Source organism: Miscanthus floridulus, chromosome 4 (assembly GCF_019320115.1).
Source record: "Miscanthus floridulus cultivar M001 chromosome 4, ASM1932011v1, whole genome shotgun sequence".
In the NCBI taxonomy this organism is placed as follows: Eukaryota; Viridiplantae; Streptophyta; class Magnoliopsida; order Poales; family Poaceae; genus Miscanthus; species Miscanthus floridulus.
This window is the reverse complement of record NC_089583.1, coordinates 68,983,902-68,997,798: the sequence shown is the minus strand read 5'-3', so window position 1 is coordinate 68,997,798 and position 13,897 is coordinate 68,983,902. Positions and strand designations below refer to the sequence as shown.

General features: G+C 43.2%; 1 protein-coding gene across 1 annotated transcript; it reads right to left on the bottom strand.

Annotated features, from left to right (window-relative positions):
* Positions 1–9,804: 9,804 nt before the first annotated feature.
* Positions 9,805–11,730, bottom strand: LOC136551645 (large ribosomal subunit protein eL33w-like). Its single transcript, XM_066543198.1, has 4 exons — positions 11,592–11,730; positions 11,257–11,485; positions 11,131–11,173; positions 9,805–10,003 (listed from the first exon to the last, which is right to left on the bottom strand). The coding sequence occupies exons 1-3, from the start codon at positions 11,657–11,659 to the stop codon at positions 11,132–11,134; spliced, it is 339 nt and encodes a 112-aa protein (XP_066399295.1). The 5' UTR covers positions 11,660–11,730; the 3' UTR covers positions 9,805–10,003; position 11,131.
* Between the last annotated feature and the right edge of the window lie 2,167 nt (positions 11,731–13,897).

Here is a 13,897-nt window from a genome sequence, read left to right as displayed (position 1 = left end):
CACATTTGTTATTTTTTCGCGCACTTTGTCAGCCATTTGACTTGCACGCATCTGTACATAGTACTAGTATCTCCTCAAGACGCGAGATATGATATGACTTTGTCGAGCCGGATGGGACAGTGGTCACTGAGGCGGAAGAGCCTGACTGAAAGACTTGTCGAGCAAAAGCAAAAGTGAGAGCGTTGCGAAGGTAAACTTTGCCCCTGTTCTGTTTAAGTCCATGTGACGATGTTATTTATAAGATAAAATAACAATTTTGTCTATACAAATTTACCCTTAATTTTTTATTCTTTATTTATGATTTTACCCCTGTTTTGGGTCAAAGGCTTAAGACTTTTTTTTTTGCAGAGATGACAAGGGTTTTGGCAGCAAATTTAACACAAGTTGCTGCATACATTTAAATATGTGCCAACCGGTAAGTTTTGCAAAAAAAAAAAAAAGATAGCATATACAATTTCAATTATCACCCAACTTGCATATATTTAATGGCCTTTAATCATGAACAACATATACTCCCTTCATTCTAAATTATAAGATATTTTGGCTTTTCTATATATATATATATATATATATATATATATATATATATATATATATATATATATAGCTTTTGCTATGGACTTAGATTTACCCGATGTCTATATGTTTAGTACAAAAATGTATCTAGAAATGTCAAAACGTCTTACAGTTTGAAACAAAGGGAGTAACAACCATAAGGACGAAGTTAAGGCGCGATCCTCGCGCGCCCACCCCCGCCCTCATCGCCTGCCGCCCCCGGCCAGCGGCTGCCAGCCGCGTCGCCCACCTCCCCATCAGCTGTGTCGCTCACCTCCCCGCCGCTCACGTATAGGTTTGGATGCCCACCGTCCCGCCACCCACCGTCCCACCGCAGGCAGTAAGGTCTCACTGGAGCTTCGCGGCCACGGAGCTCCCGCGAGCCCCTACCGCCCATGGCGACCTCCTCCTCCCCCCTCCCATCGCTGCCATGGCCATGGGCGGCCCTGCCCCGACCTGATCCGGACGCCTCCTACTACGCCGCCTGCTCTGGCGGCATCACCGTCACCTCCACCTCACCACCGTCTCTCCCGTCCCCACCGCCTGGACGGCCTGTCTCCCCCGAGCGCCTTATAAGCCTGCTAGAGTTGGGGAAGAAGAGGGGATATTTGGAGAGAGAGGGTGTTGAACCCGCTGCCGGAAGTTCGAAACCCTAACCGCTGTCGTCGTCTTCTTTGTCGCGGGCACGGGCTTGGTCGGAGCGGGGTCACGAGTGGGAGGAAGAGCACGGGAGGGAGAGGGAGACACGTCCGAGCGGGGTTGCACCGTCGCGCTGCGTCACAGAGATTCCCCAACAATGGCACAGTAACATACCCAGTAGTAAACATCACGTTCAAGCATCTAATAAACCTAACAAACTAGAAAGCCTGCCAGCTCCACCAATGAATGATGATGCATAGTCCCTCATTCGTCTCGTGGTTGCACTTTAGCGCAGAAGCATAAGGAATCCTCCTAGAGGGACCAAAACTATTTGTTGTAAGATCTATATGAGCAATTCATTCAGCAAAAGGACAGTTCTCTAGAACAACAACTGGTCCCTGTTAGTTGATCTCCACCAATAGGCCCAACGGCCTATTGGGCCCTTGCCTCTACGTCCTGATCGGGGGCGCCCAACCCTAATAGGTTGGTGGGCCCCTGTCGCACAGCACATATAAAGAGATAGGTGGGGATCACGGCTTGAGTCACGAGGTTGGTCTGAGCCACCATGATTCCACCGATAGAAACCCTAATCCGATCTACAGTGTGCTGCCAGCGACGGGATGCCCCACCACACCGCTGTCGCCTCTGCAGGGTCTCCACCGGTCCACTAGATCGCCACCTCACCTCCTCACCACCGTGCCGAGCACCAGCGTCCGTGAGGCGGCATCCAGGGCGAACTTGGCATCTACGTTGCTGTGGCCCAACTACGCTAAGGCGAGGAGCCTTGCCCGAATCTACGATTACATAGAAAGGTACACCACGATCCTAACAATGGTACTAGAGCCAGGTTGCCAGTGTGTAACTCTAACCCTAACCGGGTAAAAGCAAAGAGAAAAGGGACCAGGGGTGGCGGACATCACTGGAACCCCGGTCACCACCGCCACCGCACGGGGAAAAGATGTCGCACCGCCGTTCTCACCGGCGCATGGCAAGAACAGAACAGATCTAGTTCAGATCTGAGGAAAGGAGTAAAAGGAAAGAAGAACAGTGGTTCCCCAACCCTAACCCTAACTGGGTGAAGGGGAAGAACAACTGTGAACCCGATTCGGATGAACTAACCCATCCTCATCCCAATCGGAATCAAAACCGTGAAAAGAAATCAAAAGAAAAGGTTCAACCGAACCGCTAACCCTAACTAGGTGAAAGAAAGAACAAAGGAAGAAGGATTCGGCCTAGAACAGAATCAAAGCCAAACCCTAAACTAGAGAAGAGAAAGGGGAAAGGATCTCAAGAACCCTAGAACAAATCCCCATCTCGATTTTGATTCAAAAGAAGCAGATTCAAAAGAAAAGAAGGGGAAGAGGGGAAGGGATAATCTCGCAGATCTCAAATCAAACCAAAAGAAAACTCAAATTGGAGATCTCGAATCAAACCAAAAGAAAAACCAAATTGGGTTCAACCGAACCCTAACCCTAACTCGAATAAAGAAGGGGTAGAGAGCGATTCAGATGAACTTTGAGAAGAAAGAAATCAAAAGAAAAGCGAAACCCTAACCCAAGATCCCCATTCGGATGAACTCCGAAAAGAAAAGAAATCAAAAGAAGAGAAAACCGAATCGGTCGAATCGAATCGGAAAAGAAACCCTAACCCTAGAGCTAAACCCTAATCCCCAACACTGGTTCGGATAAGAGAAAAGCAGATCCAGATCGGAGAAGGGGAAAGGGGGAATGGACCTACCTCACTGTGCGTTGGGATGGCCCTTTCGCCGGCGCGGGAGAAGAAGGGCAGAGCCAGGGGGCAGCTGCTCGTCGGGCTCGGCCAAGGGGGCGTCACGGCCAGGCCACTCGACGGCGGTGTGCTCGCCGTTGGGGAGCACACATGCCGGCGAGGGGGCCGGCAAGGGGGCCATAGCTGCCTCGCTCCACCGCCTTCGCTCGCTCTTGGTCACTGCTCGCTGTGCTGAGTAGAGAAGAGAGCGGCGAAGAGAGAGAGAGAGAGAGAGCAAAGGGGCGAATGAACTAGGGTTTCCTAGGCACTGGCCGCGGCGCTGTTTTTGACCGGACGAAACAGCCACTCGGTCGTCCGATCGGCTCCAACGGCGTGAGATTTCACTAGGCCGGCTTTCAGCCCAGGCGGGCGCGAGCGGGAGGCCGCTTTGCCGGCCTAGGCCCAGGTTGCGGCCTGGGTGCGGGCAGCGCGCGAGTGTGGGCTGCTGTAGCAGGCTGGGCCGCACACTGTTGTTGGTCAGCCGGTTACTGTTCCTACAGGCCGGGCCAAAATAAATAGAAGAGTATAGAAATGTTTTATTTAATTTCAGAAGTTGTTTTGAATGAATTTTGATGAATTTCGATGGTTTAAAATTTCTGGTGGGATTACACCAACGTGTTATTTTTCCAGAAAGTAGATATGAACCAGAAAAGCTTCTGAAAAATAGATAATGAATTTTTTCATGCTTTTCCTTTTTCCAGTAAATGTTTATTTCTTGGAAATTGATTAATGGCTTAAAGAAAATAGAAAAGAGATTTGTCCTATGGGCAAAATTCTTTGAATTGAATTATTTTTTCGCTGCTAAAGAAATTGTTGATTCTCCAGTTATTTTGAACCAATGTGATATTTAATTGAAGAAAAAGAGATTTTGACATGATTATGATGTTGATATTTTCTGACCAACGTTGTTAATAACAATATCGTAATTTTAAAGATTTTATGCATTAATTCTATTTTTGCCCAATGGTGATGTAGAATTAGTGTGTAAGAACAGTTGTGAATTTTAATGGTTTTATACATTAATTCTATTTCTGCTCAATGGTGATGTAGAATTAGTGTATACGAACAGTTGTATATTTTGATTTTGACCAACGTTGGAATCAAGGCATGCAAATGGTATTATTTTGTGTTAAGAAAAGTTTTGACCTAGCCTTCATCTCGTTTAAGTTGGATTGGGTAGTCACCTCACCGTGTCCCACTGATCCTGTGGCACTGGTGAGGGAGACAAACGAGATTGATGCCGCTTGAGCAACTAAAGAGAGGGATTTTGAATCCCAAAAGATGTCCTATGACTTTGAGCATAGGAAGAGGGTCACTGCCAACAAGAAATTTTGGCTGTGATAAAAAAACACGATTGAGCCTGTAATTGTGGGCTTAATCTCAGAGTGTGACACGGTCACCGAATACCTTGATAGAATAAAGAGTCAGTTCACTAGCTCTTCAAAGCCATATGCTACCCAGCTGATAAAGCAGTTGGTGATAGAAAGTTAATCTGGAAATTGTGGTATAAGAGAGCTCACGATGCGTCGTCGAAAGTATGGCACTATCGTTTAGGTCATATTTCGAGGGGGAGAATAAAAGACCAGTTAAGAATAATATTCTTCCTCCATTAGAGCTCTCAGATTTAGAACAATGCATAGAATGCATAAAAGAAAAGTATGTAAAGAAAGTTAAGAAAAGATGTCAAACAAAGCGTAGGAATTCTACAGATTATTGATACAGATATCTGTGGTCCGTTTCCTGTAAAGAGTATGGATGGTTATGATTCATTCATAATATTCACAGATGATTACTCCCGTTATGGCTACATTTATCTAATGAATGAAAGAACAGAAGCATTGGATAAATGTAGATATTTAAAGGCAAAAGTTGAAATTCAACGCAATTTAAAGATTAAGATAGTCAGGTCTGACCGTAGGGGAGTACTATAGTCGGCGTACCCTAAAAGAATGGCATAGTAGCCCAATATTCTACACCGGGCGAACCTCAGCAGAATAGAGTAGCTAAAAGAATCAATCGTACCCTGATGGATATGGTGGGCAGTATGATAAGTTACTCCACCTTACAGTTGAGCCTGTGAATGGAGGCGTTAAAAACCGACATTCATATTCTCAATAGAGTACAAAGTAAGTCGGTACCCAAAACACCTATGAGTTGTGGACAGGAAAAGTACCCTCACTAAACACTTAAGTGTGTGGGGGAGCCCTGCTGAGGCTAAAGTATTTAACCCAAACATTGGGAAGTTAGATCCCAAAACAGTAAGTTACCATTTGTTTGGCTACCCAGAAAAGTTAAAAGTTTTTCGTTTTCTACTATCCAGATAGACATACAAAGTTTGTGGAAACGAGACACGCTGTCTTTCTAGAGGATGAATTGATGAGAGGGAGCATGGTAGCTCAAGAAATTAACCTTGAAGTGAAGCGGGTGTATGCGCCCACTCCAATGATTCATGAGCCATTTTTCTCACTACTTGCTGTCGCTGCACCAACAGTGCTAGATACTGTGGTGCTAGCACCTATTGTTATCCCACCTGTGGCAACAATGAATGATGATGAGGAACCTGTTCTTTAGGATCCTATAGAACCTATTGCCACACATGAGGGGGAGCAACAGGCCTCAAATAGAAGATGTGCCAAATGTGAAGGCCCCTAGAAGGTCTCAAAGAGTTAGAAAATCAGCTATTCCTGCTGATTATGAAGTGTACAACACTAAGGAATTTCAAATGGAGGATGATCCCACCTCATTTGAAGAAACCATGAGAAGTAATCATTCATCAAAGTGGCTTGAGGCCATGGAAGATGAAATGAAATATATGAATGCCAATAAAGTTTGGGACTTGAAGATAATTCCTAAAGGAGCCAAAACAGTAGGTTGTAAATAGGTCTACAAAACAAAACTTGACTCTCAAAGGAATATAGAGAGATATAAAGTACAACTTGTGGTAAAAAGGCTTTACGCAAAGAGAAGGGATTGATTACAATCAAATCTTTTCTCCAGTCTCATATAAGGATTCCTTCAGAATCATAATAGCATTAGTGGCATATTACGATTTAGAATTACATCAGATGGATGTAAAGACGACATTTCTCAACGAGGACTTGGAGGAAAATGTTTACATGGCATAACCAAAAGGTTTTGTTATGGAAGAAAAAAGAATGAATGGGATGCCGCCTAAAGAAATCCATTTATGGATTAAACAAGCTTCAAGATAGTGGTACTTGAAGTTTGATCAGACAATAAAGTATTTTAGGTTTTAAAGAGAATGTAGAGGACAATTGTGTCTATGCAAAGTTTAAGAATGGGAAGTTTATCTTCCTTGTCCTGTATGTGGATGATATCTTACTTGCTAGTAGTGATGTCAGTCTACTACTGGAGACAAAGAAGTTTTTGTTCTCAAAATTTGATATGAAAGATCTTGGTGAAGCTTCGTTCGTTCTAGGGATCTAGATTCACTAAGATAGAAGTAAAGTGGTATAAGGACTGTCACAAAAGGCATACATAGAAAAGATCTTAAAGAAATTCTGTATGCACAAATATAGTCCATCACCTGCTCATATAGTCAAGGGTGACAGATATGGAGATTTTAAATGCCCCAGGAATCAATATGAGCTCAATCAAATGAAAGTGGTTCCATATGCTTCAGCTGTCAAAAGCTTACAATATGCTCAAGTATGTACGCGCCCTGACTTGGCATTTGTTACCGGGTTACTTGGCAGATTCCAGAGCAATTCTAGAACAAAACAATGAAATTAGTAAAAAAAGTCTTGCATTATTTGCAAGGAACGAAAGGCCTCATGATGACGTATAGAAGATCTGATTCACTCCACATAGTGGGAAATTCATATTCTGATTATGCGAGAGATGATATAAAATCCACGACGGGATAGTATTCACTCTCGAAAAGGGGAGCTATTTCGTAGAAAAGCTCAAATGCAAACCGTCACTACATCGTCCACAATGTATGACAGTTTGTAGCGTGATATGAGGCAACGGGGCAGGTGAACTGACTAAAGAAGTTCATACCCAGTTTGAAGGTGGTTGACGACATCTATAGACCACTTAAGTTATACTGCGATTATAATCTGGCAGTACAGTATGCTCACAACATAAGTCAAGTGGTGCTGCCAAACACATTGACATAGAGAATTATGTTGTGATAGATAAAGTCCGGGATCAAGTCATAAGTCTTGAGCATATAAGTACAGAAAAGATGCTCGCGGATCCGCTTACAAAAGGCTTACCACCCAACGTGTTTAGAGAACATGATGTTCAGAGAACATGTAGCTAGCATAGGTTTAAGGGAAAGCCTAAAATTCCTAGACAAAAGAAGGCCCAAAGATAAGTATCTATTTCAGAACAGAGTCGTGTGTTGTAGCTGTTAAATCTATCGACAATAGACCGTGACGATGAGACATGCTCTATACGCTAATCTGTAATGGAATGAATAAAAGTAAATGATATGAAATTGAAAGATGGAATGAGATTAAGGGGGAGAATGTTAGTTGATCTCCACCAATAGGCCCAACGGCCTATTGGGCCCTTGCCTCTGCGCCCTGATCGGGGGCGCCCAACCCTAATAGGTTGGTGGGCCTCTGTCGCACAGCACATATAAATATAGGTGGGAATCACGGCTCGAGTCATGAGGTTGGTCTGAGCCGCCATGATCCCACCGATAGAAACCCTAATCCGATCTACAGTGTGCTGTCAGCGACGGGATGCCCCACCACACCACCGTTGCATCTGCAGGGTCTCCACCGGTCCACTGGATCACCACCGTGCCAAGCACCGGCGTCCGCGAGGCGGCATCCAGGGCGAACTTGGCGTCTACATTGCTGCGGCCCAACTACGCTAAGACGAGGAGCCTTACCCGGATCTACAGTTACATACAAAGATACACCACGATCCTAACAGTCCCTCGTTGAATTTTCAAATGCAAATTGGGCAGATGGTTGATGAGTTCACTTGGGAAGATGAGCACACAAGATTACACGTATGAGGCTGCAAAAGCGGACATGATGCCTCCATTCTCCATCAGCACCTGCACGCAGCCCTGCCTGGAGGCGAGGTGCGGCGGCGTGGCGCCGTGGTCGTCCCTGATGCTGACGATCGGGGGAAACTCCAGCCCAGCTTGGATAGCAGCAAGTATGATCCAGTTGAGTCAACATACAACAATAAGCATATGTTGTACCGAGGTAAAGATTTATCTGACGCACATGGCATCAACAATGAAGGTACACGTTAGCATACACGTCCAACTTCAGTAGCATATTGGAGAATCAGCTCTTCATGGTAGAGAGGCTAATGATGCAAGGAGCAAAGACATTTTTGTCAAGAAAATGAGAGAATTTGATAGTGATTTGACCCTTTGTGATGATCCTTCTGTATAGTATGTGTAAGAATGAAACAGGAATCGTGAGCCTTATGTGTGGAGAATATCATTAATTGGTTGTCTTCTGTTAGCATTTTTAGGTGTTACTCCTGCGGTCCTGCCGACCAGCCCAACAAATAACTATTTTTGGACTGTGACATGGTTTCTATACTACTATTATATCATTATTATTTCCCACCATGCCCATATTCTTGGCTTATTTTAAATTTTAAGGGACATACTCCTCTATCCCTAAATACGTGTCATCACGGTTTGCGTGCCGATAAGTTTGACTCGATTGATAAAAAATATGTGCAACATTTGTGTTTCCAAATAAATTTATTAAAAAATTAGATTCAAATATCTATCAATGATACTAATTATGTACCATAAATATTAATATTTTTAAATATATATTTAGTTAAAGTTGTTTTTTTTTTTGGAAAACGAAAACAACAAATATTTAGGAACCGAGGAAGCAGTGGATAAGAAGCTTTCAGACTCGCTGGATAAATTTCAGATTGCCCATATCTGACTTCGCACACGATGGCCAAAGGCTATGAAGGGATTTTGTGATCGAGCTATTAGCTTATGATGGAAATCCAGAAGAGTTTTAATTGACTATCTTACACGCATTAGAGACAAGACATAGAACGGATAGTTGTAATGAACACGGTTGTGATGGTATAAGGTAGATTGTTTCAATTTACATCAAAACTTCAATTCTCTACTAATTGTCTATGCTTCGTGAGATTTATGTAACAGTGACGATTAGCTACAAAATAGAATGTTGCAAACATCACAATCCAAATATCATTTTGTAGTAAAAGTACAACACTTGTTCCCATTGCAACGGACATGATCCTAATCCTAATAATTAAAAAAACAGAAATAAAAATGTAGAGATAAATATATAAATAAAACGTAATACATATCTTTCCCTAGAATGACAAACAGTAGGAAAAAGAGATAGACACGACTTTTCCTAGGGTTTCTACCAAAAAACATAGGACATAATTTCTTTGTCGTCGAATTTATCCCTAGGAAGGTTCTCCCACAAAAATTCCTATAGGGGACATCTTTCCCTATCGTTTTTTTTTTACATTTCCCTTGGGATATCACTCTAGGAAAACCAGTGGACATCTTTCCCTACCATTTTTTTTTTACATTTCCCTAGGGTTGCCTATCATTTCCTGACGGAGGAAGTATAGTTTATGGTTGACTGAAAGCTAGGAAGTATAATTTATGGTTGACTGTAAAAAAAGAAAGCTAAATTACCTAGTAGGGCCTCCTGTGCCCATTAATTTTAGAGAAATGGGTTTGAAAAGGCATCCCAGAGCAGCGTAGAAGAATATTACACGTTCACACCAAACGAAACTCATTTCAACATTTGAGATGTGGCAGACGAACATGAGGCAAGGTGTAAAATATGGCCGCCATATGAAATTGAAAATACTGCAATCAGACATCGATGGTACAGGGCAAAATAAGCTCTGAAGCTTGCTGCTGGATAACATTACGACAATAGTTCATCCGTTCGACAACAAATTTTGGCAGAACTTCCAGAGATTCAGTACATGAACAATCTACGTTGCCAACACATGACATTTTAAGCTCAGAGAGAAGTAAGAAATAAGCATGGCCATTTCTAGTCCATCTTTACTCCAACAAAACCTGCAGACATATAAGCCGAGAATAGCATAAGCAATGGCATTGCAGGCTATGCATATGGAATTTTTGAAAGGGGTTAAGCATTGGATCAAGCTACAAATTCAAACTTTGTGTTGGGACATGGGAGCCCCATGCCCAATGTTCTAAACAGGATACTGTATGTTTACAACCATTCTATTGTATCAAAAAGGCAATAAACATTCCCTAAATATCAGTGCTTGGACAGAAATATCATTTACACTTCTATGGCACGAAAAGATGCCCAATATAAACATAAATGGAAAAAATAAAAACTGCTAAGTCTAAAGTGCTCAAAATAGGCATCACTATATCCAATACATGGTGACAGCACAATTAAGAACTGATGCAAAACAGCATTGATGAGCTCCAATGCAAAGAAACTGATAAAATCAAATGGTGGTAGGCATCCATAAAACAGAATTAACTGATAGAGAACTGGGAAACATTAGTTGGAACAACTATATACTCCCTTCATCCATAAGGGTAAGCATTTTTAGCATTCAAAAGTTTCACAAATGTAAACATCTCTGGCATATATTCCGCCATTCCCATCCCTCACTGTTAATTTTCTAGCAGTTTTGTCTCTCTTATAATATTGATTGATGATTGATGAGGAGCGTTGTCATTTCCTTTCCTACTAGAAATGCCTACATTAGTGAACAGAGGCAGTATTACTGAAAACTAATGGAATTAAATAATGTATATTCCACGTGTAGTTGGTATCATTGAGACATGTGAAGAACAGTGAAAAGTTTCAACTTGACGTTCTTCACTAAGTGAATTACTCCCTCAGTCATCTGTAAACTCACCAAATTCAAGCCAGTGTCAACATGAGCACACCAAACCACAAAAGCCAAAATTCCATGATTCTCAGCTGAATAGAAACTGCTTGCAGCTACACTACACAGACTCAATGTGACTCCTACTAAACAACCGTAACCACAAACTATGATACGTTTATAACCACCTAAAAGTCCTAGCCTATGGTCTACAAAAATAGCGAGTGCAGTCTAACCAGAATTCGTTGTCATATCATTCGATCACAAACAACAAATTCAAGATCAACCAGCCAAACAAATAGAGAATATCAGACGTCTGTGTATCCTAACCTTAGATGCTGCTCGGGTACATGAACACTCTGACCTTGCGCCCCTGCACTCAAATAAAAACAGCATCAGGACAGAGCACCAATTGGGAAGCAACACATCACACAGATCAGAGGGTGCGTCACTGACCATGGACTCAGGCGGGAGGTTGGACTTGAACTTGGCGCGGACGACGCCGGAGTTGCCGTGCGGGCGGGTGACCTTGCCCCAGATGCACCTGTAGCGGGTCTCACTGCTCTTGGTCTTGGCCTTGTAGATGTACGCCATGCGCTTGCCAGCGTACCACGCGACGTCCTCCTTGGTGTTCACCCCCTCGATCTGCACGAGCGACGTGGTCTCGTACTGGTTCGACTTGGACCTGCACAGCCACCACCGCAACCACGGTTAGCGGAATCGAATCGAACCGAGAAATGACCAGATGCATGTAACAGACGGAGAAGAAGCGGCGGCAGCGCGGATCTCACCTCTTGTATCCGAGGATGGTGCCCCGGACGTAGAGCCTGACGCGCTGTCCCGTGCGTCCCTTCACCATGGTGGCCGCCTGCTTCCTTCCGCTTACGCTTCCGCCGCCAGAGACGAGAGAGAGGACGGCCGGAGGCGCCTTATATGTAGCAGGGGACGGGGAGAAGAGCGGTCTCGATTGGCTCGCAGATTCCAACGAACGGTCGTGATGTTCCAAAGGGATGTCTGGAGAAAGCTAGGGTTTAAGGTCGCGAGGTTAAATGGGCTTCTTCGATTTTTTAGTCTTTCCATCTGGGCCAAGATGGGATGGTCTGGCAACATGACGGGCCTAATTGCAAATAGGTCTACATCCTTCTCCTTTTTTTTAATATATCCTTTTATTTTATTTTCTAATTGGAAAATAAAGGGAAATAACCTACAAAAGGATAACAGGAACTGTAATGGAGCAAGAAGAATTAAGTGATTTTGAGGAAGATAGCCAGCATGTTGAGTTTGAATGTGAGTGAATGGATCATTCTAAAGAGGAGCAAGTTTAGGGTCCAGAAGCGTCTCCAATTGAAAATAAGGTGATGTTTGTAGATACACCTGTTAGTATTATAATGTTCATGATGTTAGTATAGCATTGTATTTTATGATTTGTTTTTGTTTTTTTTTTTGAAAATGCATGGCATTGGAATTGATGTTCTACTTTTTGTTATTGTTGTGTTCTATTTTAACAACAACAACAACAAAGCCTTTAAGTCCCAAACAAATTAGGGTAGACTAGAGTTGAAACCCAGCAGAAGCCATTAAGATTCAGGCATGTAAATAGCTGTTTTCCAAGCACTTCTATCTAAGGCTAAGTCTTTGGGTATATTCCATCATTTTAAGTCTCATTTTATTGCCTCTACCCAAGTCAACTTCAGTCTCCATCTGCCTCTCTTCACGTTACTATCCTGGCTTAGGATTCCACTATGCACCGGTGCCTCTGAAGATTTTCGTTGAACATGCCCAAACTATCTCAACCGGTGTTAGACAAGCTTTTCTTCAATTGGTGCTACCCCTAATCTATCACGTATATTATCATTTCAAACTCGATCCCTTCTTGTATGACCGCAAATCTAACGCAACATACATATTTCCGCGACACTTATCTATTGAACATGTCGTCTTTTCATAGGCCAACATTCTGCACGAGGTAAAAATGCATCATAGGTCCTTGAACTTATCTTGGGGTGCCACTTAGGTCCACAAACTCTCAAATCGTACTTCTGATACCCTAATGTTGTTTAAGTATGCCACTTAGGTACATAACTCATCGGAACAAGGTTTTGGCCGACGTGGCATGGACAGCGTGGCGCTGACTGTGTCCAAGCGCACGTGAGCCACGCGTGAGCCTGGTTTGGGGCGCGCAAATAAGTAGAGAGGCCCCCAGTTCTTTTCATATCCTCCATTTCTCCTCCTCTTACTCTTCCGTTCTTTGTCTCTTCTCTCTGCCCAAACTCCAAGCCACCGCCGCTGCTGCCGCCTTGTCGATCTACTCCATGGCGCCACCAGGGAGCACGTCATGCTCCAATAGGTGTGCGGGCGACCTTCCCCTCATCCTGTGCACCGAATGCGATGGTCAAATGGTGGTGAGGCGTGTTTCCACGTAGCCATGGAGTGCAGGGAATGTATTCTACTATTGCCCAGACCATAAGGTGAGTTAGGGTTTGATGATTCAAATCTTTGGCACTTGGATTGTTGTGTCCTTGTTGCAATTGAGTTGGATTTGGTTATTTTGGCAGAGGGATGACAGCGGGTGTCCATTTTTCTACTGGGAAGCAGACTACATCAAGCACATCTTAAAGATGTTGAAGGAAGGCGGCAATGGCACATGTGAAGCCCAGTCCAAAGGAGAATCAAACCTACATCCCTATGCTGGCCTGATGGACAATGTAGTGCCCAACAAAGCTTAAGGAAATCAAGGGAAGGACCAAGACATAGTTCGTTTGCTAAATGTGATATGTGTTCTTTGTGTGTGTATAGTGTTAGCACTTGTGTTAGTTGGTTGTTCAGTTGTGCAAATAAACTCAGTCACAATTGTGTAAGAGTACTCATTGTGTAATGTGAACATCAGAAGCAATGGAAACCATCCTTTTTATCTCAATTTTCCATCTATTTCATAGTTCACCTGATAGCAGTAATAGCATCCATGTGCACATACACTGTTTTGGTCAGTGATTCATGTGATGATCTAAACAAAAGACTATTACCACCATCTCAAACATTGTTCTGGGGCCATGATATGCTTTACAAAAGATTGTACAACATACTCTAAACCCTTATG